This window comes from Heterocephalus glaber, unplaced genomic scaffold (assembly GCF_053883595.1).
Source record: "Heterocephalus glaber isolate CG9 unplaced genomic scaffold, H.glaber_assembly_v1.0 deba00001479, whole genome shotgun sequence".
NCBI lineage: Eukaryota > Metazoa > Chordata > Mammalia > Rodentia > Bathyergidae > Heterocephalus > Heterocephalus glaber.
In genome coordinates, this window is record NW_028258316.1 from 4909339 (window position 1) to 4934994 (window position 25656).

The following is a 25656-nucleotide window of genomic DNA, read 5'->3' on the forward strand; positions in this document are numbered from 1 at the left end:
CGGCCTCTAGGTGGCAGTATTGCCGGGGCGGGACCTTAAGAGGCAGGGCTGCTGGAGACAACAGGGAGCTCCTTGGGTCCCTGAGTGTTAGGAGCAAGCCTGGCCCCGACCCTCTCTGCTACCCTACCAGACGTGATCCTGGTGAGGCCTGCTCCCGTGCACTCTGCCACTGTGTGCCAGGCCATTCCCAGCGCCCATGTGACTGGACTTGTGGCCTCCACACTGATGGACAAACCTCTTCTTTCATGAAGTTAACTGCATTAGACATTTTGTTGTGGGAATGAAAACTGACTAGCAGAATTACTTTCTGAAGTTTGTAATATTAAAACATTTTTAACGGGAGAAAGTGATAAATGTACAAGTTGACCCCATCTGTGACTCTCAAGAGGGTAAAATGGATTCAGTAATAGGGAGATTTTGCTTCCTTTTTGCTTGGGGAGATGACACAAGCAATTTTTTCTTTGTTATTTTGGTGGTACCAGGGACTGAACCCAGGGCCTTTCTACTGAGTTACACCCTGAGCCTTTTTGAGTTTTTATTTTGAGACAGGGTTTTGCTAAGCTGTTTAGGCTGAGCTTAAATTTGTGATCCTCCCGCCTCAGCCTTCCTCAGAGCTGGGAGTACAAGTGTGCCCCACCCCTACAATTTTTTGCTAACAATCCTGCTAAAATAAAATTCTAAGAAACCCAAGAATTGTCCAGAAAGACTTCTCAGTGCTGGGAAACTCGTCCCTCACAGGGAGACTGTGGCCCTGGGCCCCGACCATCCCTCTGACAGAGCCTCCGAGAGGCAGGCCATCTGGGAGGAGGAGGCGCCACAAGAGGACCGAGGAGGCCTCTGTGAACAGCGCTCTCCGAGCTGGGGGCAGATGGGACCACGGATGTGCAGAGTGCGCGAGCGTGGGTGAAGGAACAGGAGGGGCTCCGCCCCCACGGGCTGCCTCAGCTGGCACCCACACGCACTCTCCTCAGTGTTGTCTCAGACTCAAGTGCAGCTCACAAAGACAACTGAGCAGGACCCAGGGACAGCTCTGACCCCACCCAGGAAAAGCGGGTCGGCTGCCCAGTGACTGCACTGCAAGCGCCAGCCCTCTCTCTTCTCTCAGGTCGGCCCAGCTGTTGGCACCTTCCGTACCCAGCAGCTGGGTGAAGTAGGAAAAGCCACTCCGAGAAGACTGGCCTGGAAGCCCAGCAGCTCCCACCCTGGGTCGGCACAGGGGAACAGGGTTGATCTGAAATGGGTGCTCCCAGCTCAAAGTGAAGGTCCAGTCTCACACCAATGCGGAATGGACTCCTTCAGTCCCTCATGAGGCTTCTCTGTTGGATGTATCAGTTAGGGAGGTTTCACTAAATGGACAGACTTTAAAAGTCATCAATAATTAAATTTACACACTCTGTGATGGGCTCATTGCTCACCCTAAAATTTACATGCCTGGAAAACAACTTAGAAAAAAGAAAAGGAAGAGCTCAGGGAATCAAGAAAGAGCTGGTAGGAAAACTAGGAGCCACAGAGGAACTGGAGAAACTGAGGACAAGGCAGAGAAAGGAAGGAAGCGGTCTGGAAAGATGACCTTGCCCCACAGAGGGGGCCCTTCGGGCTAGCAGCCCCAGGAGCAACAACAGCCGGCAGCGCTAGCTGCCAAGAGCCATGTTACTGTAAATGCAAAAGAAAGTGACTCCTTCTGCAGGGCAGGCTAGAGTTGGAGGAGGAGGCCACTGCCATACATGGGAGGCACTAATCAGGAGCTGTTCTGGGAAGGGGTTCATTGTTTTAAGACTGAACTACTGCAGGAATCAGAAGGCACAGAACTGCACCTCAGGGTTTCTGGGGTCACTCTACCACAGTGACTGTATAGAAAGGGGGTAGGGTAGTCACAGAATCCCAAGAAGCTTAAGGAGTGGTGCGCTCAGGTGCGTGGGCCACAGTAGTCCTACCTCCATGATGAAAGCCAGGCCAGTGGCATGAGGTTTTCTGAGGGGCTGGGTCTCAAAGTGCTGGCATGAAGCCCAGCAGTCAAGGACCCCCATGTCTAGCAGGGAAGTCAGTGGGCTATCTGCTTTCCCCATCTGCCAATGTGATCAGGGATATTACGCCTTGGCTCGGATGGTCACCACACCCCAGCGTGTCTGGACAGAGGGGGCACCTCACAAGCTCACAGCCTTAAAGCTAGGTGGAGACAGCAGCAACTTGGGGTGCAGAGGGACCAAACCCTAAGAGCCACAGGAGTGAACACAGCCCTAAGGCAGAAACCACACCTCTGGCTGACTGGCCCAGCAGGAAGGGTGGAGAACACTCAGCACACGCACAGGCAGGTGTGTGCACACGTGTGTTCCCACGCGCACACATACACACACAGTGGGTGTGTAAAAAAGGCCTTAGTTGTATCTCACTATCCCTCCCTCATACCTGGTGGATTCTAATACCACAGGCTCTGGAAAGAAACCACTTACCTAAGCACAAGCAAGAATTTTTTCTGGACTCATTTTTCCTTTTCGTTTGTGATTATGTTTTTTTTTTTTGCTTTGTTTTATTCTTTCCTAATTTTTTCTTCTTCTAATTTTTTTGGGGGGTACCGGGGATCAAACTCAGGACCTTGTGCTTGCAAGGCAGGCAGCAGCACCGCTGAGCTAAAGCCCTAGCCCTCTTATTATTTTCTATTACATTTACCTAATTCTGTTAACTTCCTTCTATTCTTTAATTGGATTCTTTATCTCACTTTTTCTGTCATCTTCCTTTTTGAAAATTTACTTTTTCCCTTTCCTCACCTCCTCCATTTTATTACGTTACAGTTAAGCTTTATTAATTCTTAGATATTTAGTTGACAATGCTATTACTGCTAAATTCTCTTGTTGTATGGCTGTTGCAATGAGTGGATGCGGATTTCTGTATGTTGGTATTTGGTCTGTCTCTGCCTGCATATCACTGTAGGTCTCTTTCCTATTAATACAGTTGCAGCTGTCACTGGTTCTTACAGTCTGTCAATGTCCGGTTTGCTCTGACTCTGACCACTGTTGGTCTCTGCTCTGCAGCAGGGACACAGATGCTGCTGTGAAGTGTTTCTTTCTGACGCTGACATCCAGGCTGCCTGTGCCAGCGACATGACTGCAGGCCGGGTTCCTCTCTCTGTGTGGTGCCGGGGATCAGGCGCCCAGAAGGGGGCTGGACACCAGGAAGATTCTCTGAGGTCATGCTGAGTGGGCTGAACAGGGGCAGACACCAAAACACAGCCAGACACAAGGACGCCCGCCATACAGCACCACATGGAGACCCTCTAACTGAAGAGATCGGCACACAGCAGGGAGTTTTTCTATGCGAACTGATCTTTAACCCACAGCACAGAGACTAGAAATATGACAAAGCAAAGCAACAAATGCCTCCAAAAACCCTTAGTTCCTCAAAAGATGGGATCTCACAGATACTGAAATACAAGGAGTTATAGGCAACGAACTCAAAAAACAAATGGTCAAAATGTTTGAAGAGCTCAAAGAAGGAACACAGGCAATTTCATAATATTTGAAAGCTTAAGAGGATTTTGTCCAACAGATAAAGGATTTTACTAACAAAACTTTTGAAGAAACAGACCAGAAATTGAGCTAAACAAGATAATATAAGATATGAATGACCAGTCTGGTAAAGAATTAGAAATTATGAAAAGAAATACAAGATATGAAAAATTCAATGAAAAGCATGGCTAGCAGACTGGACCAATATGGGGGTACAGGGCCAGAAACTGAAGGTGGATGCAGAGCATAAACTCAAAGACATCCTAAAAATGGCAAGACGTCATGGAAACTGGGTCCGACACCTGCTAGATGACTCAAAAAAACGAACATCAGAATTGTAGGAATAAAGGACAAATTAGAAGATGACTCAAAGGTATGAGAAATTTATTCACTGAAATCATAGCAGAAACTTTCCAAATCTAGGGAAAGAATTCAATATTCGAGTATAAGAGTCATACAGAACCTCAAATAGCCATGACCGGAAAAGAACCTTTCCATGACACACCATAATCACACTTCCAGAAATTCAATGAAAGGAGAGGATACTAAAAGCTGTTAGAGAAAACCAGCAAGTTGTTAATAAAGGTAAGCCCATCAGAATTATAGCAGATTTCTCAGCACAAACCTCAGGAGAGCTTGCCCTAAAAGAAAACCATTGTCAACCCCAAATTCTATATCCTACAAAATTAGCCTTCAAAATTGACAGAGAAGTAAAGACTTTCCATGACAGAGAAATCATGAAAAAACATGACCACCAGGGCTGGGGATGTAGCTCAGCAGCACAGTGCCTACCTCGCAAGTGCAAGGCCCTGAGTTTCATTCCTGGTACGAGAGAGAGAGAGAGGAGAGAGGAGAGAGAGGAGAGAGAGGAGAGAGAGAGAGAAGAGAGAGAGAGGAGAGGAGAGAGGAGAGAGAGAGATTGAGAAAGAAAACATGACCACTAAACCAGCACTGCAGAAAATACTCAAGAGAATTCTAGCTAGAGACAGGGAAGTCACCAGGAAAGAAAGAGCCCAATGAAAGTATACGTCTAACTGGGACAGGAAAAGAACAATGCACTTAGCACTGGAAAAATAATGCAATGAATAGCATTCAGTAAGCACCTTACAGTAATAATTTTCAATGTCAATGGTCTTAACTCTCAGTCAAAAGACACTGGCAGATTGGGTCAAAACACAAAACGCAACCATATATTGCCTAAAGGTGACACAACTCATCCAAAAGGCAGCTCACTGACTAAAGGTGAAAGTGACACACCATGTGATGGGAGCCTGAAAACAAGCAGCAATAGTCAGCTTATTTTCAGACTCAGCACACTTCAAGCCAAACTTGATCAGAAGAGACAAAGATGGCCACCACACACTGGTAATGGGGACAATTCAGAAAGAAGAGTCTTAGTTACTTTCTCATTACTGGGACAAAATACCTGACACCCACAAATTAAAGGAAAAGTTTATTTGGCTCAGGGTTTGTAGAGGTTTCATCCATAGTCAAGTGGTGCCACAGTAGGGCAGTATGGCAGACGGGCATGGCAGACAGGGAGCAAAGCGGGATCAAGGGAGTGGGTGGGGAACAGACCCTTCCAGGCCAAATGCCCAGTGACCCACCTCCCACAACCAGCCTGCACCTCCCAGGTCACATTTAGCTATAAACTCATCAAGGACTAATCCAGGATGAGCATCACGCCCCCACCATCCAGGCACCTCCCCAAAGCTCCACCTATGAGCACGCGAGGCTTTTGGGGGACATCTAGATAGAAACCATAACAAAGAGATAAGAACTATAAATATCTATGCACTGAATGTTGGCACACCTAACTTCATAAAAAAAACTACTAGACATAGAAGGACAGATAAAACACCAATTCAATCATAGCAGGGAACTTCAACACCCAACTCCCACAATTAGGTCAACCAGACAAAAAAATTAACAAAGAAATATCAGAGTTAAACTACACCATTGAACAAAAGGACTTAACAGGTATTTGCAGAGTGTTTTATCCAACAACAACAGAATACACATTTTTTCTCAGCAGTACGTGAACTTTTTCCAAAATAGATAATATCTTAGGGCATAAAGCATGCCTAAATAAATACAAAAGAACTGAAATAATACCCTGCATACTACTGGATCATAGTGGAATGAAGCTAGATATCAAAAGCAAAAGAAAGTACAGAAATTACACAAACACAGAGATTGAACAATACATTACTGAATAATCAATGGGTCACAGAAGAAATCAGGGAAGAAATAAAAAGGCTTCCTAGAATCAAGGACAACACCAGCACATGTGCCCAAACCTATGCGATACAGTTAAAGTAGTTCTAAGAGGAAAGTTCAGAGCTGTGAACACTCACATTAAAAGAACTGCACAGTTCCAAATAAATACCTCAGTGAAGCATCTCAAGGTCCTAAAAAACAAGAGCAATCCAAACCTGAAATTAATAGAAAGAAATTATAAAGATCAGAGTAGAAATTAATGAAATTGAGACTAAAAAAATAATACGAAGGATCAATGAATCAAAAGGTTGGTTCTTTGAAAGGATAAACAAGATTGATAAAAAGATTTAGTCAAACTTAACAAAAAAAAGGAAAGGAAATAAACCTGATCAATGCAGTTAGAAATGAAAAAGGCAAAAAATCACAACTGATACCACTAACATACAGAGGATTATAAGAAACTACTTTGAAAACTTGTATTCTAATTGGAGAACCTACAAGAAATGGAGAAGTTCCTCAGCACATATGAATTACTAAATATTGAACCAATACGACATAAAAAACTCTGAATATACCAATGACAGGCAATGAACTAGAGGCAGTAATAAAAACTCTACCAACAAAGAAAAGACCAGGGCCCAATGGACTGACTGCAGAATTCTACCAGAACTGCCGGGAAGATCTAACACCAACACTCTCAAACTCTTCAGTGAAACTGAAAGGGAAGGAGCACTGCTAAATTCACTCCTGGAAGCCAGCATTACCCTGATACCAACACCAGATACGGAGTTAACAAAAACAAAAACCAAACAAGCAGAAACTACAGACTGATCTCCTTAATGAACTTACATGCGAAAATCCTCAACAAGATACTGGCAAGCAGAATACAACAAATCAGTGCAAAGATCATATATCAAGACCAAGTTGGCTTCACCCCAGGAATGCAAGGATGGCTCAACACATAAATCAATAAATAAATGTATCACATAAACAGAAGGACAAAAATCACATAATCATTTGAACACATGCAAAAGAAGCCTTTGACAAAACCCAACATCCACTCATGATAAAAATCCTCATGAAAATGGGTATAGAAGGACTTTATCTTAAACTGATAAAAGCCACTTATGACAAATACGCTGCCAACATCAAACTAAGTGAGGAGAAACTGAAAGCTTTTGTTCTAAAATCAGGAACAAGACAAAACCATCCACTCTCACTACTCCTGCTCAACATGGTACCTGAAACTTTGCGCAGAGCAATCAGGAGAGAGAAAGATATAAAAGGGGATACACCTACAGGAAAGGAAGAAGCCAAACTCCTTATTTGCAGATGATGTGATCTTTTACAAGAGACCCAAAAGACTCCTGGAACTAATAAATAAACTCAGCAAAGTAGCAGGATACTGGGCTGGGATTTAGCTCAGTGGTTTCGCCGCCCGCTGCACAAGCGCAAGGACCCGCGTTCGATCCCTGGTACCAAAAAAAAAAAAAAAAAGGTAGCAGGATACAAAGTCAACAAACAAAAAAAATCAATAGCATTCTTGCACATCAATAAGAACCCACCAGAAAAAATTATGAAAACAATCTCATTCACAATAGCTTTAAAAAATTAAGCTCAGGGCCGGGGATTTAGTCCAGTGGTGCCACTGCCTGCCTTGCAAGAGCAAGGTCCTGAGTTTGATCCCCAGTACAAAATAAATAAATAAATACATACATACCTACATACATATATACATACATACGTACTTAGGAATTAACCTAACCAAAGGAGTAAGACATCTACAACACAAACTACAGAATCCTGAAAAAAGAAACTGAAGAGGACATCGGAAAATGGAAAAGATATTCCCTGTTCCTGGACATGCAGAACCAATATAGTAAAAAATGCCTGCATTACCAACACTGACAGATGTAATGCAATCCCAATCAAATTACCAATAACATTCTTCACAAAACTAGAAAAAACTCTAAAATTTGTATGGAACCAGGAACAAAAGCAATTCTGGGCAATAAAAACAAAGCAGGAGGCATCACAATTCTGGATTTCAAATTATACTACAAAGCTACAGTGATAAAAACCAGCACAGCAACTGGTACAGACACAGATACACAGGACCGAGGACACAGAAACATCGGGCACCTGATCTTTGACCAAGGGGCCAAAAACACATGCTGGAAAAAAGCCTCTCTAACAAATGGTGCTGGGAGAACTTGTTACATGCAGACAATGACTCAAGATCCACATCTCTTACCCTGAACTAAAATAAAATAAAAATAGATCAAAGACCTAGATATTAAAACAGAAGCACTGAACTTGCTGGGAGACAAATTAGGTAAAGCTCTTGAAGATATAGGCACAGGCAAGGACTTTCTGAACAAACCTCACTCGTACAAGAACATCAAGAATCACCAAATGGGATCACATCACATTAAAAAGCTTCTGCACCAAAGGAGACAACCCACAGAGTGGGAAGAAAGTTTTGACAGCTACTCCTCAGATGGAAGACCAACATCTGGAATATATAAGGGACTAAAAAAAAAAATTAGACCCCCCCCAATTGAAAAAGGCAGTTGAAATGAAGATAGTTTTCAGAAAAAGTAGTACATAAAGCCAATAAATACATGAAAAGATGTTCAGCATTTTTGGCCCATTAGAGAAATACAAATCGTAACAACGCGATTCCATCTTGGTCCAGAAAGAATGGCCATCATCACAAACTCAACAAACAACCAATGATGGCAAGGCTGTAAGGAAGAAGGAACACTTCTACATTGTTGACAGGAATGTAAATGAGTACAGCCACTACAGAAATCAGTGTGGAGATCCCTCAAAAAACTAAAAATAGAAATTCCATCCAACCCAGCTATACTTCCAGGTATCTTCCCAAGAGCTAAAGATATTATATTGCAGTGATTCATGCACACCCATGCTTATAGCATCACAACTCAAAATAGCTGAATCTTGGAAACGTCCTATATGTCTATCAACAGATGAATGGGTAAAGAAATTGTGGTATATATACACAATGGTATATCAACTGTGGTATATACACACACTACTTAGCCATAAACAGTCATCTGTTGGAAAGTAGATTTACCTTGAGACCATAATGGTAAGTGAAAGAAATCAGACACAGAAAGTTAAATATCACATGGTTTCTCTCATATGAGAAACTCAAAGTACAAATAATTTAAAGAGGGCCAGGGATTTAGCTCAGTGGTTCTGCCACCTGCCTCGCAAGCGCAAGGTTCGCATTCCATCCCTGGTATCAAAAAAAAACAAAAACAAAAAACAAAAACAAAAAATTCAAAGAGCAAAATAAAAGACAGATGATATAAAACAGGGAGGCAGACCTTTTGTAGAAGTAAAAAGGACGATGATATATATATATATCTCATATACACCCTAACTGGCTATGATGAATGTATTCCTTATTTGGCTCAGATATGTACCAATAAAAAGTCTATTAGGCCGAGGATTTAACTCAGTGGTTCCACAGCCTGCCTCGCAAGCACAAGGTCCTGAGTTTGATCCCTGGTATAAAACAAAACAAAAACAACTTGTTAACTTCTCGGGCTGGGGATTTACCTCAGCGGGGCCAGGGATTTAGCTCAGTGGTTATGCTGCCTGCCTCACAAGCACAAGGTCTCGAGTTTGATCCCTGGTACCAAAAAAAAAAAGTCTATTAAAAAATTTCTGCCAGTTATGGCAGCACACACCTGTAATCCTAGCACAAAGAAGGCTGAGGAAGAAGGATCTCTGTACTTCAGAAGGCCAGCCTGAGCTACATAGTAAGACCCTGTTAAACCCTCCCTCCCTCAAGGGCACTGTATACTGAATTCAGTCATATTCCCACATCCCTCCCACTAACCATCTACTCTGGTGATTAGTTCTGGTTTTTGAGCAGCATTTTACTGTGAACAACTGGGTAATGGTGAGGAATCCACAGCATGTTCAGAAACGACAGTGAAGTTAGTGCTGTGAACGAACAGCACTTCACTGTGCTATACACCCAGTTCCATTAATGGGGTGCATGGCCAGGGCTGCTGCTTCTTCCTCATTAATCATGAGCTTGAAAAATAGCACTTGTCAAACAAACTCCAGAGCTGGTTTTCCTCCTAACTGCCACATGCACGGGCTTAGTGGACTCACTTGTGCACCCTCTGGCTGAAGTAGACCCTGGAGTGTCACCTCTGACACACTGCTCATGGGCGGAGGCCAGGGCATGAGGGCCCTGAGCTGCTCAAGCTAGTTAGCAGGCCTGGGCTGGGGCCACTCTGGGGCTGGCAGATCTGAGAAATTTGAGATGCTCCACCCACCCACAGTCAGCCCTTCCTGCCACCTCTGCCAAATCCTATTCCCCAATTCTACTCTTGTCAACCTGCACCTGTCACTTCAGCAGACTGTGAAAATGAGTGTCCACTGGGCATCTCGAAAAGAAAAGGAGACTGGCGGACTGCCAGTGAAGCTTGACAGTCAACCTGATGGATAAAGAGGCTCCTAGAGGGGGACTGGATCATGCAGGCACTATGCCCATCTATGGATTAGCTCAAGCTGATGTGCTGTCAGCTAGAGGAGGTGGGTCACTGTGGGTGCATCTCTTTCTGGTGCTCTGCCCAAGGTCTGTTTCCCAGCAGCCAAGAACTGAGCAGCTATGCTCCGCTATGCCCTTCTGCTGTGATATTTCCATGGAGCCAGCCAACCATGGACTGCAACCTCTGAAACCATGAGCCCAATCAAACCTCTCCTCCTTTAAGGATTTTTGTCCTGCACTAGGAAAGCTGACTGGTACACAAGGGCTCTCAGGGACTGTGGGCTCAGCAGCAACACTTCACAGAAATGGGCAAGTCATGGACACAAGTAAGCAGAGCTCAGAGGAGTGAGGCGGGGTGGTGGGGAACATCAGTCTTAATTCTGTGATGTTAGTGAAAGCACAGGAAGAAAGACAACCGTGTCCTAGATTTCTTATCTACCCACCAGACTGCTAGTAAATGGCACTTGTAAGAGTCCAGCTCAAAGATCCAGAATCCCCAGCTTGGGGTCAGAGGCTGGTGGCCCTGGCTAACTGGCCATGACCACTGCTGAAAAGCTCAGAACAAGAGAGAGGTAAGAGCCAGGAGGGTGGAGGCAGAATAGAATCCTTTGGGGCCCTGCAGAAGAATCTTCCACATTCAGTTGTTTTCTAAAGATTAGCTGATTTGAAAATAAGAAGTAAACTTAGCCAACCCCAGCCTGTCCCTCCTAGCAATCTTAAATTTTCCCCTTAGAAATCCAAAAAGGATTGCATCAAAACTCTGCTATGTGAGATGCATTCTTCGATGCTGAGCCCCATCCTGACGATGTTCCCTCATTCCAGGGACATGATCCCACCTGCTACAGCCCCTCAAGCACGGCCCTCCCAGACAGGAGCCCCCACAGAGGGCAGAGGAGTCTCCAGTGCTCGGACAGCTGATGGGTGTCTATTCCAGGGAGGGGCGGGCAGGCGAGATGCCTGGGCAAGTCTGCTGGGGGTGCTGCTGGTCAAATGAGCCCTGTGCACCACCTGCAACAGAAGGACCCCTTCAGACAGAGGGGCTGGCTTTTCCTTCCTTCTTCCCCCTCCCCCTTCCCCTTCTCCCCCTCCCTTTCTGTGTATGGTATGGGGAACTGACTCCATGGCCTTCGCACTGAGCTATGTCCCTAGCCCTTTTCATTTTTTTGAGACAGGGTCTCGCCATGTCACTGAATTGTCCAGCCTGGGCTCAAACTCGTCATCCTCCTGCCTCAATCTCCCCGAGTGCTGGGATTATCGGTGTGAGCCACCACATCCCGTCTGCTGCTTCTCTAAATGAATCTCAAATTCCCTAAGTCATGCATCCCACATGTGGCCTTTTCTTTCCCTCTCTGCACAGCATTTTAGACCAACCCCAGCTAATGAGTTGTCAAACTAGATCATGCCTGCCTGCATCTGTTCCGAGGCTGCTGATTAAACAACTCCGAGGAAAGACACCATTATCCTGTTCAGTGTGAATCTCCAGCGATTATCTTGGTGCAGCATGACTTGGTGGGGATAAAGAGCACAGATGGGAAGCAAGCTGTCAGCTCCAGAAAATCACCTCCCAGGTGTGGTACACCCTCATGTCTGTGTTACTAAAAAAAAGGCACCCTGCCGTCTGAACTCTTTCAAAAGGCCACCGCCCTGGCGTCGTCCCACAGAATGGAAAGACCTAGCTCTGCATCTGGGGGAACAACCCAAACTGCAAGCCACAGAGGCAAGGGCCTCTCTTGCTGCACTTCAACAATAGGCTACGCTTCTGTGCACAAAGCACAGCACTGGCGCTGCAGACACTGCAAGGACGCAGAGCCCAGAGACACAAGAGCAGAGCAGATCATCTACAATAGGACCATATGCATGTCCATATGGTACAGAGGAATGCTCGAGGCCAGCCAGGAAAGTGCTAAATAGGTAAGAAGAAAGACTAGCCCAGCAGATACTGGAATGCAGCATAGAGTACACCAATTCCAAGATGGAACTGGCATGTGATGAAACAGCTCAATGAAAGAGAAAGGACCACCAAGAGAGATTATGTAAAGGTGCAAATTTCCAATGATGAATGTCATTATATTGTATACCTAAAATGTACCAATAAAATTAATTAAAAAAGAAAGAAAGAAAGAAAGAGAAAGAAAGAAAGAAAGAAAGAAAGAAAGAAAGAAAGAAAGAAAGAAAGAAAGAAAGAAAGAAAAAGGACCAATAGGTCCAAACACCTGTGAAATGTGGTGTTTCTATATACAGGACAAAGACGAACTGAATAAATGACATACGGATGCTGTATTAGATATGATGAGATAGTCTTCTTCATCAGTCAGTGACAAAGATGCCCTGGCAAGTCCGATGACACTCCTGGTGAGGGTGAGGAAGCAGGCACCGCCTATGTTGTCTATGAGATATCAGATGTGGTCTTTGATGAGAAGACTTGGCAATATTTACACAACCGTGAATAGCATACAACCAGCGCTAGCAACTTATCTTGCATGTGCTTAGACTGTACACAGAGAAGCAGAGCAGGGTGTTTCCAAACTGCAGGGCAGGAGCCACCGGTGGGTCCAGGAAATGAATGCAGTGGATTGCGTGCGGCCAGCTGGATGCAGGGCAGTGTGGAGCAAACATCGGGTATGAGTCTTTTCAGGAGAAACAGATACATTCCAGGTCACATTTACCAGGAAATGCACCAGGAGGAAACTGGTGACAGTGCTTGCCACAGGGCAAGAGAACTGAGTTAGGGGCAGAACTGTTTTTCACCGTGATTCATCTTGTTCTGTTGGTTTTTAAGGCCCCAGGTACACATGATACAGTATGTAAAGATTCATGTGCCATCCGGACTACCAAGATATCTGCCCCTCAGTGGTGCGGACAGTGGGGTCCCAGCCTGGTCCCCCTCAATTTCTCCCTCTGTGATCTTGGGCAGGATGCTTCATCTCTCCAACCCTCCCTTTTTTAAATGTAAAAATGCAGATTCTACCAATACCTGTCCAGAGGACAGAGTGGGGTCTAAAGATGGACTGCTGGTGTGCCTGTATGCGACATGAACTTGGTAAATAAACATCAGTTCCTCCCTTTCTTTCTTGGACTTTTAAGGCTGTCTACACAAAGACAAAATCCTCTATGCTGACTCCTTTACAACTATTTGGGTTTGGAAATATCAGGGTTAAAGTGATCCCTCTTTTAATAACTGTGCGTGCTTACATATGTATACACGTGCCCGCACACACACACACCCTAAAAGTATGATTTTATCCATAGGAAGAAGGCCACAGGCTGGACTTATGTAGGAAGTGCTAATGTGTTCATCTGCCTTAATTTTTCTCATTGAGGATGAAGTACCATCATTACAAGGGAAGTTTCAAAAAGGAGGAGTCTTAAAAAAAAAGAGGAGTCTTAATGTAAGAAGTAGTTGAACTCCAACAGCCAGGCCTGGTGTGTTAAGACACTGCCGACTCCAGCAGAAACATCAGAGAACCACGCGAGGCTCAGAGGCTTGTAGGGTCAAGTAAGGGTTCTCACTAAAGGGTCTTCGTAAGGCTAATGAACTGACGCCTGCAGTCCCCTCAGTGATTATGAAACCCTGGGTGGAGCTTTGCTGCAACAGCCTATGGACCAACCTTGCCATCGGAGGCGGTGTTGATCCTGTAGTGGTACACCCGGCCCTCGTAGCGCAGTGAGATGGAGCGCTGGCCAGGGCTGCTCTCGCTCTCCCGCACCAGGAAGCTGCCGTTGATCCCGCTGCTCAGCAGGTACTCGGCGGCATTGCGGGACACAGGCCCGTGGTACCAGGAATGCTTCTCCAGGCTGTTGACAGGTGTGATGTAGTTGCTCGGGACCCATCCTTGGCCGTTCTTGGTTTGGGCTTCACACCACTCCCCATTGTGATTGTAGCCCAAGACCCGGAGCTTTTCACCTTGGAGGAAAGGAACCAAAACAGACATTCCAGCTTTAGAGACCAGCTTCCTCCCTGCTCATCTGCTCCTGTGAGATCACTAAAATACTTTAAACTTCTACATGCCGGTTTTAACGGAACCACATAAATACATGCATTGATAAGCCTTTGAGAATGTGTACTTATACCCGAAGCTTCCTGTTTGTACTGAATGTACAGAGAAGTGCACAGCTCTGTTTTTATAAACCTACCATTTTTTTTTTTCAAGTGCTCTGCTTCTACTTAAGGAAGGCTTTTGGGAGAAAATGATTTTTCTAAGAGGAAAAAAAGTCATGTTTTCAGCATTCTGTCTACATGTCCTCTTTGGTATGAAAACACAGACGCTGGATTGCAAACTTCTATACCGGAGTCTTCCTTAAGAGAAGAGGCTGCTGGTTTTTTTGGACCTTTCTACATTTAAAACCAGAAAGCTGAGCCGGGTGAGGTGGCTCACAGCTGTAATCCCACAGCTCAGATCACCATGAGTTTGAGGCCAACCTGGTCTACAGAGTGAATTCAAGGGGAGCCTGAATTACAAAGCCCTGTCTCAAACTCCCTACTCTCTCCAAAAAGAAAAAGGAAACAAACAAACAAAAAGAAATTGGAACCAGCTCTCTTTTTTTTTTCTTCCTTGGTACTGGGGATCGAACTCAGGACCCTGCGCTTGTGAGGCAGGCGTGGTGCCACTGAGCTAAATCCCTGGCTGAAGCTGCTCTCTTGATTTGCGAAGGGGAGGCTAGTGGAGGTGTACCTCCGTGATGCCAGTGTCTTGCGGCCCTACCATGCCCACAGGCCTCTCACCTTTGGTGATGCTTAGAGTGTTGTCACCACTGGCCACGAAGTCATACAGTGCAACGAAAAGGTTGGGGTCATTTTCACTGGGCCCGGCAAGGAGGTTTTCCTTGGAGTTCCAACGAGCAGCTTCACTCAGACCTTGGGGCTCAAAGTCAGATGCTACTGGCCTCTGCAGGGCTTCTGGAAGATGGAGGGGAAAGAGAAATGTAACAGGAAGAAGAACTGAGGAAACACAAGCTTTATATTCAGGAACAAAAAAGTTCTGTTTCCAACATTACAGAGCCCTAATTTATTTCATTTCTTAACATCTGTATCTACTATGAGTTTTTTTAAAAGAAGACTCACTACCAAATCTTGTGAAGAACACTAAGTATCTTCATTCCAATGTGGTAATTACTGTTCCCAAATAGTTTCAGCTTTTAAAACTCATTAGCTCAACATGAACTGAGTCAGAAATGGTCACAGTCCATCTTCAGGTGAATTTGCCTTTAAAATATGGAGAGTAAGTTTCTTGCTTTAAAACATTTTTAAACGGATCGAAGTTAATATATACACCTACTTTTAAAAATCAAATAGTACGGAAGGGTCTAGAATGAAGGCCGTCTCCCCCACTGGAGCTGCCAGCTGTCCTGGTGGCCGCCTTCACCCCCACACACCAGCTGGGCGGCTGTGGCCTCCCCACCAGTCCCAGGGGCCACCGCCCCTGTGGGTGCTCGGTCACATTTAGGCCTTTGCTGGTCTCCGGCTGGGGACAGCGCCTGCCTGCCCCTCCCACCCCAGAGAGGGCAGCAACGCCCCTCTCTTCCACCCAGCGCGTGCCCCGTCTCAGACACAGCAGCTTTGCCTTCTTTTTCGGCCCTGTGAAAATCATGAACACTTTCTTCTACCCTAATAACGAAGTCTTTCATATTTTGCCTATAAGTAGATTCTAAAAGCTGGAATTCAATCATCAGCTCATATATTCTTTAGGAATATATGAGTGTTTTTCACGACAAGGTCAAATAGCTGACTATTGTCCCTGAAGTTCCTTCTTGTCTTTTTTTTCCCCTTGCACTATGCTCAAAGCCTCTAGAATTTCTTTGTGATAGTGACGAGGTCCAGCAAACCCACTCCAAGTAGGCCTTATGGTGGTGGACGTTACGTAGTGAAGCCCAAATACCATTTAAGGAAACCACAATAAGAAAATCTTTTTTTTTTTTCAAGGAGGGGAAATTCTACTTTGAAAAAATGGAAAGATCTACAAATGAGTCGACTCAAATGATAACAGAACATTTGTTTAAATTTTCCCTCTGCGTGGAGAGGACCCACAGACACCTTCCCTTCACCAGTGGACCCATGAGACACCTGCGAGGTTGGTCGGCTCTCAGAAGCAAGGCCGGTCAGCTTCAGGAATGGTCATTTCTCTAAAAGGGTGCTTTGGAAGTAATCAACAGAACATAAATAATGCAGGTCTTTCAACGCTAGCCTTTGTTCTGCTAATGGAAATAAATCTTCGGGACTTATTTCTAGAAGCGTAAATCCTAAATTATGCTGTAACCACACTTGGTAATTTCATTTTATGAACTGTGAAGGCTGGGATGATTTCAAGGAAGAGTCTTGTCACACTGCCACCTCTTGGGCTGGGAGAAGCTTGGTGATGTGCCCAGCGCTGTCCTCTTAGGAGTTGCCCTGGCTCTCGAGCCCTCTAGAACCATGGAGGACCATTAGGGACTGACCAGCTAGCCACGAAGGGCAGGAGGAGAGGATTTGTTTGTTCTGAGTTTTTTTAGGTTTTTATATAAAAACCTACAAATCACATGTATCATGGGGATGCCATGTAATATTGAAAGGGGAAATTTTTATTAGCATGTTTGATCCTCATGCTGCCTGGTGGATGTTGGTTTGCAGTCGGACTACAGGGCTGGGCTTGTCCTTTGGAGTGCGGGTATGGTTGAGCTGGACACAATTTCTCTTAAGTTCCACCCAGAACCATCCCTCACTTTCGGCTCCATCGCCTGCAGACAGCACGCAGGGCCGCACGCTGTGCTGTGCAGACTCCCCACAGAATCTTCTAGATTTCTACAAGCCTCTCCAGTGACATTTACAGTTGTCCCATACCTTATCCAGTAGTGATGCTGAAAAGGTACCTGTACCTGCCTTTACTGAGTCTTCCTGAAACATGCACCTTAATATTCTTTCTTTTTTTCCTTTTGTAGCACTGGGGATTGAACCCAGGTCTTTTGTACTGAGCTACATCCTCAGCTTGAACTTGTGATCTTCCTGCCTCAGCCTCCTAGAGTGGGCGGTCCAACAGTGCACCTTACTACAAAAGATTCTTAACACAAAGACTCTTTCACACCAACAGTGTAAAGTCCTTTACAGACAAAAACCATAAGTAAGGGCCGGGAATTTAGCTCAGTGGTTCCGCCACTTGCCTCGTAAGCACAAGGACCCGAGTTCAATCCCCAGTACAACAAAACAAAACAAAACAAAACCATAAGTAAGCAATGCACAGGAAGTTAAAATCATCACTAAACATGGAAAGGATGTGAACCCCTGCTAGCAGCCGAAGAAGTCCAGATTCTTTTTCCTCTGGCAAATGCATCTTCTCCACACTGACCGCTAGCGTGGACCAGGTGTCCACACTGGGCAGGGTCATGCAATGGTGCACTCCAGGAGAGCAAGTGGAATATGAACCATTCACAAGCTTTGATTTATACCTCTAGAAATTTATCCTAAGAGAGCTGTACAATGATTTGTATATGCTGACTTTAAATAAAAGCACAGAAAAGAGAAAGTACTAAATATCAACATATGATAAATTAATTCATGCCCCATTAACAAAACAGAATATATCCAAGAAGCCATTCAAAATATTTTTGTATGGGGCTGGGTGTGTAGCTCAGTGGTAGAGCAAAATCCAGTATATGCGAGGCCCTGGGTTTGATTCTCAGCACCACACAAAAATAAAATTTTAAAAATACAATATTTGGGAGGAAAATACTTAATGGCTTAGGAATATATTCATAAAAATATATTGTGTTGATATTACATCCCAGTATATAGAGCTTGATTCCAATTTTGTAAAAATTTTTTAAAAACAAAACAAGAAACATACCAAAATGTGAAACAGTACTTAACTCAGTTTGGTGGGATTACAAGTGTTTTACATTTTCTTTCCATTTTTCGGTATTATGGATTATTTCTTACAATGAATGTAAGTTTTTTATAATCAGAACACAATTACAAAACTAGAAAAATGAGCAGAGCCAGCTGACCCTTACATAACCGGCAACTGAACGTGAAGCAGCACAGGGGAAGGAAGGACCGCCTCGAGTTGTCCTGAAAAAGTATTTGTGCACGTCCCCTCCTGCGTCCCAACCTCGGGGCCAGGAACACACAGGAAATTAAACCCGAGTCTTGAATACAGAAATGCTTTTCTTCTCCAGTGCCTTTTGACCTCCTCTATCAAACATCCCGCAGCATCTGGATTTGATCAAAGTTACATAACCGGGGAAGTGGCCTGGAAAACACCTGGGGTAGGCAGAGTGCAGATGCCTGCCCAGAGGGGCCTGGACTGGAGTCGTGGTGGAGGTGGCACTGCCAACAGGCAGGCAGATGCTGCGATCTTCATGCAAGGGGGACGAGGCCTCCAGTGGGAAGCAAAGGCCTCACACTGCTTTTTGACTCAAGGGACACTGGGCCATCCACGGCAGCCTCTCTGTTTTCCTCCCCTGCTCTCTCTGCTCCACACACGAATGGCCAGGGCCCAAGGGGAAGTATTGCTCATGCATGCCTCTGGATTGACATGCTGAAGCGGAGCCACAGCCCAGCTCCAAACCTTCCAGTCAATTCCCAATCCGGGCTGATGTCAAAATTGACTCATGATGCACAAATGCCAAGTTACTTGCTTCATTTCATAGTGAGCTATGCTCGTCAACCTTAAAAATGATCACATCTTACACGGCCAAAGTTGCAGAATGTACTCAAATCTGTCTTGCTCAAGACATGAGCTTTCTGCTAGTCTGCCACAAAGCCAGAACCCAGAAGAAGCCCAAAGGGCTCATTCACAAAAGATGTGCAGAATGCTCCTCCCAGGGGGTCTTCCGGTGAGAGTTCAGTCTTGGGAAACAAATTTTAGCACCTGCTCTTGTTCTTACTGTTTTTATTGAATGTTTTCCTGCTGTATCCTTTCTGAATCCTATTTTAAATGTATTGAAAATCTGGCTCTACAGAAGTGCCTTCTCACTCCACTTAAAATCAGTTATTTTGCCATAATGTTAATTAATAGGTTTCTACCTACCAACAAGACTCAAGAAATGTCATTCCTTAGCCAGCTGAGTGTCAAGAACTGGCATCTGAAAATGCTCCCAAACCTCCAAAAACCTTTGGTTCTAGCTACAAAAGTATCAAATTGTTTGAAAACCTGATAAGAACCAGGCCACAAAATTCACCGGATCTGTGCCTGATTAACTTGTTTGGACAGTATTCTAGGAAAATGGTTTAGGTCTTTAAAGTACAATTGAAAGATGATTTTATATAAAAATACACTTTCTTGAAGTTGTGAGTCACTGATGAAAAATGTTTGTGGGAGATTCTCCGATTGAGTGGGCCTGGTGTGGACCCACTGGCCAGCAGGGAGGGAAGCTCACAGTCCTGCGCCGAGACTTCACCGGCCCGAGGGGAGGGAGGCTTCACCTCCAGGAAAAACATCCTAGGACAGGGATGCTTCCCACTGTCCTGTTGGCACTGGTGCTCAGGGTCATGGCTGCCTGTCCAGTGGTGCGGCCAGAGGCGCGGCTTTCCTGAGGGTCCCTCCTCAGCTTGGACAGGACACACACACTCACACACACACACTCACACACACTCACACACTCACACGCGCCTCCCCCCAGGCAAACACCCCCTTCACTGGTGCGCACGCGCCAGGATTTCAACCCCGTCGCTTTCTTCTCATTTCCTTGGTGGCTCTTCTGCTAGTATCCTCCAGTTCGAGGAATCTGTGTAATGTAAAAATCTATAAAACAGACCTTTCCAAGGGGAGGGGGGCCTTCGCGTTTCATTTCATAGTCTGTTCCAACTGATGAGATCATGCTCAGACTATTCTCAAGTCAGTGTGTAACAGTCTCACACAAGCTTTATAATATGAGCTTAGAGGAAAAGTATTATTTCCCACAATCTGAACTTGCTGAAAGTAATTTTATCTGCTTCTACATAGTCCCTCATTTTGTAATTTATACCTTCCCCCTGAGCAGTTAGAATCATTTAAAATGTCTAACTAACACAGCCTTTGTATTGACTTCATGCTCTAAGCAAAATTTTCACAGCACCCTAGACACCAAGGCGACTGCTGGGCGCAGGGCAGGGCAGGGGGGCAGGGGGCAGTGACAGGAGCGTCACCATGGGCTCCTCGGGGAGAAAAATACGGAGGATGCGCAGGGCCTCCGTGGTAACAGCTGGTACAGGACAAGCACTGCCCAGTGCAACACAGACTGGGAGGGCCAGAAGTCCTGCGGGCCCAGCTCCTGGGGCCAGGAAGGGTCCCCCAGCAGCACAGGCAGTGCAGGAAAGGGAGTTACAAGGGGCCCCAGGGCAGCCTGATGTCCCCAGGCCACCGGACTGGGCTCCTCACCTGTGCCCAGCAGGCACCCCAGATGCCTTCTCAGAAAAAATTCTGCAAATGCACAACATAAAATACAGGACTGTGAAGGAAACAGTTACAGTGAAAGTGCCCTAAAATATTTTTAGAAATTAATTTGTGACTCAGTGCTTCTTCATTAATGCATTAAATATGTGCTTCTTTGTGAACACATTAAGAAGTAAGACCCAAGTAGAGGTGAGTGGAACAACTGCAGCTGTTAAGTAACATGCACAGGTCTGCCTTCCATTGGAGATGGTCACCTAGGGGCTGAGGGGAGGGAAACACTGAACTTCGTCTGAGGCTGGTGAAACACGGCATTGCATTTTCCTACCCACTGCCACGGAAGCCCTGGAATCTGCCCCAGACCCCAAGGGTCTCCTACGTAGACAAGTGCTGTACCCTGGAGCTGCCACGCTCTGGGACCCGGAAGGGAGGCCACACGTCCACACTACGCAACTTACTTTCACAAGCAAAATTTCCTTCTTTCCATGTACACACCAGCAGCCCATCCATGGAGTAGTTTCTAGAGAAACCTCCTTTTGAAAAGGAAGTTACTTAAGTTAGCTCAGGTTGAAGCATCTGCCCTAGAAACTTCTACATTATAATGTGCCTAGCTGGTCAAGACAAAAACAAACAAAACAAAGCCAAACAGAACTCCCTGACTGTCCTTGTCAACAGTCCAAATATTCACCTTTACAGAAATGCACAGTCCATGTTTCCTTCCCTCAACACAAAGCAAAAAATCAATCAATCAATAAAAGGAATTTTATATCGCTAAGAACCTATTGCCAAAGAGTCTACAACTGGTAGAAAAGGAATACACAGGCTTCTTGACCACAGACATCACCACTTCCCCAGCCCACTCGGAGCCGCTGTTCTTCCTGCCTGTGCCTGGACAGGCACTGGGTGTCAACTCAGACACCCACATCTCAGCCCCGCTCGGTCAGGGGACCGTGCCCCCTGCGGCAGGAGGATCTCTCTCCAGTGTCAGCCTGGCCAGGTCACTCTCCTGCTCCCCACCCACTGAGCTGGCTGCTGGTGGGAGGCAGACGGAGCACAGCCTTGGGAGGTGGCCTGTCACTGGTCAGCTGCCATCTACTAGCAGTGTCCCAAGGAGGATGCACCGCCGCTGCGTCCCTGCAGGTGCGCACCAGGGCTCCCCGCTCCCCCACAGCTGCCGCTGTCATCTGCCTGCTCTCCCTGGCTCGCCCTTCCCGGCCTGGACACCCTCCTGGCCGCCCACCCCTAGTGGACTTTCTCTGCAGCTTCTTCCTATTCCCACCGCCTCACCCCGCTGACTTCTCCAGCTAAGTACCTGGCGAGTGTCTCTGTTACCACCCTAAGGGATCTGCTCACATGTCCCCAGCAGGATGGTGTGCTTGGGCTCGGGTGTGGATGGACCACGTCCAGATCTCAGCACTGCCATGTCCTGAGAATGTTCCTTTAGGGCCTCAGTTTCTCATGTCCTGCTCGGAAATACAACTTTAAGATATACAATGTAGGAGGCTGGGTAAGACAGGCAAGGACTAGGTCTTTCTAGTGAATTCAAGAGTGAGGAGATTAGAGTTAACACAACTCAGTGCAAGAGAACAGCTAGCAGCGCCCCTGCACTGTGACCCATCTCCCATGAGGTAGTTTACCATTGCTGGGTTTGAGAGCAAAGGACTCATTAGCGGGAAGGTGTTATTACTGTCTCTCTCCAGCGATCAAGGGTCAGCTGCACACCCCCAGATCTGCCCACTGCAGTCTCCTGGGCCTCCCCACTCCTCTCCTATCCTGCTTGCTTTCTCTCCTTCTGATCCCCCCAACCCATTTCCCTGCCATCCTCCCTTGGTTTCTGTCTCCCATCCTTGTTCTCCTTTCCTGTCTCAATCCTGTTATCTTTGACTCCCAGTCTGTCTCCCTCCTCTTTATCCTCTTTTATTCCTCTCTCTGTTCCCCACTGGCTTCTGTTTCTCCCTGTGTGTCTGTGTGTCTGTCTCCTCCATCACTACCCAACACACAGTGTAACAAAGTATCTATGGTGTGGGTTAGGAAAGATGACTTTGAAAACAGTTTTGGAGACAGTATCAACTCCCCTCATCTGAGGACAAAGCCACACTCTCAAAAGTAACCAGCAAGCTATTCTTCTGACAGCTTTGGCACTACAATTCATTATACAGAAAAAAGACTGACCAGAAGTTGAAAATTGTTAAAACTGGGTAATAAGTACAAGGGAGTTCATTATTGCCTGCTTTTGATACAGGTCTAAAATTTCCCATTAAAAAAAGAACCTAAGAATTTATTTTATAAATTGTTCTGTGTTATTATGATCTACCACTGTGGAAGAGTTATTCTTCCAATGTCCCAATCTTTAGTTCTCATTATATACTTAAGAAAATTTACCGATTCATTTTTTTTCTGTTTCTATTTCAGATCAATAATTTTATAGGCAAAGTCACAATTACTTGATTTTACACCAAGGTACTAAGTAGCATGGGCTTTCAGTTTTTGCATGTTTAGGGCTGTGGAAATAATGCCTCTGGAGAGAAGAAATAAAATAACCAACCACAAACCAATGAGAATTTTTCTTGCACAACTGGAATATTCACCATGGGAATAAGAGGGTCAGAGGAAGAGAAGATATTTTTCAGCTTAACTCTGAGGACAGGAAGTACTAATTACTGCATATGCATTTAAAACCCTTAGAAATAAACCAATTCATTACCAAGAAAAACTACAGGTGAGTTTAGCTCAATTCTATCATTACTTCAGCCATCAGAAAAATTAGTAAAGCCACCATTTTAGATTGCTAAATATTTGCTTAAAGTAACAACTTACATATGCCAGGCTCTGTGTTAAACAATTTACATGAAGTCTCTCAACAACTCAATGAGGCAGAAACTATGAGCCTGATTTTATAAGGAGAGCGCCCCGCCCACAATCGGTTGGCAGGGGTGGGGGGTGGGGGTGCGGGCCCTGGCTCCAGCACTGCCTGCTGCACGTGGGGGCGCTCCAGGTGGCCGAGGTCACGGGGGTCCGAGGACATCTCTGAGGATGCCCACATTGGCAGAAATGTGCACATTTAGCGCTCCTGGTGTCCCAGGGTCCACAAAGCACCTCCGAGGCCCTTAGAAGGACTCCCTAGGGTGGGCAGGTCAGAGTCAGGACACAGGCATCTCCTGGCTCCCCACCCAAAGTGACTGGGCCTGGCTCCTCTTCTCTGGCTCCCCGAGGGCCCGGGTGTGAGGAGTGAGTGAGGATCCCTGCCGCGCTTAGCGCCAAGGCTGTCACATTACACAAGTGCGACAACCCTAACATGGCACAGGACAACCGGGACTGGTGGCCTTGTGTCAGGCAACAGAGAGGCCTCAGGAACCCTTGGTTCCTCAACAAAGGGAGTGGGCGATGACGTCAGGTGAGAGTGCTTCGAGAGTGCGCACACAGCCCAGAGCAGAGTTCAGAAGGCGCGCAGTGTGGCTGGCTCCACTCAGGGGCCTGACCCCGCGGTCCACGGCTGAGACCAGGCGTTTCAGAGTTGGCTCTTCCATGACTCCGGGAAGTTCAAGAACAGTTCACTTCACAGGCACTTGTTCCGGATCCCACAGTGCAGCGCTACGGTGTCCAAGCCCAATATCCCTGCGTGACGTGTGCAACCACAAACACACGAGCAGATCAAGCCAAATGGCAACAACTGGGTTCAAAAGGCTGGTGGTGTTCACACTGTCTTTGCTCATCTCCAGGAGAAGGGATCAGAAAGCTCACTTTCAAAGGTGACTCAAGATTGTAAAGCTGAATGAGGTCACAGTGATAAATACTGCTATAGGACAATTTTCTGAGTGAAGAACAAAATTTTGATGCTAAAAACGCTTGTATATCCACAAACTCTTTCTAGAGAGCAGTTTTCTAGAAGGAACATTTTAGTGACTGACCCTCAGTAGAGAAATGAGACAGGAACCTTTTAGAATTTTCATTAAATAGCCTTTTATGAATTTATGTATAGTATTTATACACATTAAAAAATTTAAAAGCTGGGTGTAGTGGCACACACCTGTAATCCCAGGACTCCAGAGCCTGAGGCAGGAGGACTGCCCCCGCCCCATGAGTTCAAGGACAGCCTGAACTGCCTAGCAAGACCCTGTCTCAAAAAAATAAAACCAAACAAAACATTAATCCTACTGCTAAAGGTAATCATTTACTATTTTAAAATTTATTTGTGTTACTGAGGATTAAACCTAGGGCAGTCATACTGAGCTATATCCTCAGCTCCTCATACACACACACACACACACACACACACACACATATATATATATATATACACACACACACAAACACACATATACATATTATATATATTTATGTGTGTGTGTATGTGTGTTTGTGTGTGTGTATGTATATATTTATTTCTGGAGACACAGTCTTGCTAAGTTGCTCAGGCTAGGCTTGAATGTGAGATCCTCCTGCTTCAGCTTCCCAGAATTCTGGGATGATAGCCATGTGGCATGGTGGCTGGCTAAGGGTAATACTTTTATTGGTATTAGGTTTCTGGAAGAGAACAAGAAACTACTTATTTTAGGCATTAAAGAGTTTCTCTCTCTCTCTCTCTCTCTTTTTTGGTACCAAGGATCAAACTGGGGACATCTTGCACTTTGAGGCAGGCACTGGAACCACTGAGCTAAATCCCCAGCCCTTTTTTTTTGTTTTCCTGAGACAGGGTCTCTCTTGGTAGTTCAAGTTGGCTCTGAACTCACTATGTAGACCCAGGCTGGCTTGGAACTCTTGGCAATCTTCTTGCCTCAGCCTCTTGAGCGCTGGGATTACAGGTGTGAGTCACCACACCTAGCTCTAGAGAGTTTCTAATTAATGCCTGAAACCCATAATGAGTTCTATAGGAGACAAATGGTCACATCAGCAGGACAAAGCCTGACTTAAGAATGGGCTTCTGCCCCGCAAGCGAAAGGACCCAAGTTCGATCCCCCGTACCAAAAGAAAAAAACCAACCAAAAAGAATGGGCTCCCTAGAACTAGAGACAGAAGTTCAAATCCCTGCACTTACCACTCCCTAGCTGTGACTTCT

At 45.6% G+C, this 25656-nt stretch overlaps 1 protein-coding gene across 3 annotated transcripts in view; it reads right to left on the bottom strand.

The window, feature by feature from the left end:
* Abl1 (ABL proto-oncogene 1, non-receptor tyrosine kinase) overlaps positions 1 to 25656 on the bottom strand; it is a 152644-nt gene that overhangs the window by 19655 nt on the left and 107333 nt on the right. For all 3 annotated transcript variants that reach the window (XM_087183043.1, XM_013073699.3, XM_004849102.3), the window contains 2 exons: positions 14984 to 15157; positions 13869 to 14164 (listed from right to left, as the gene is read on the bottom strand). In XM_087183043.1, the coding sequence (XP_087039169.1) occupies positions 13869 to 14164; positions 14984 to 15157 (470 nt within the window). The remainder of the gene's footprint in view (positions 1 to 13868; positions 14165 to 14983; positions 15158 to 25656) is intronic.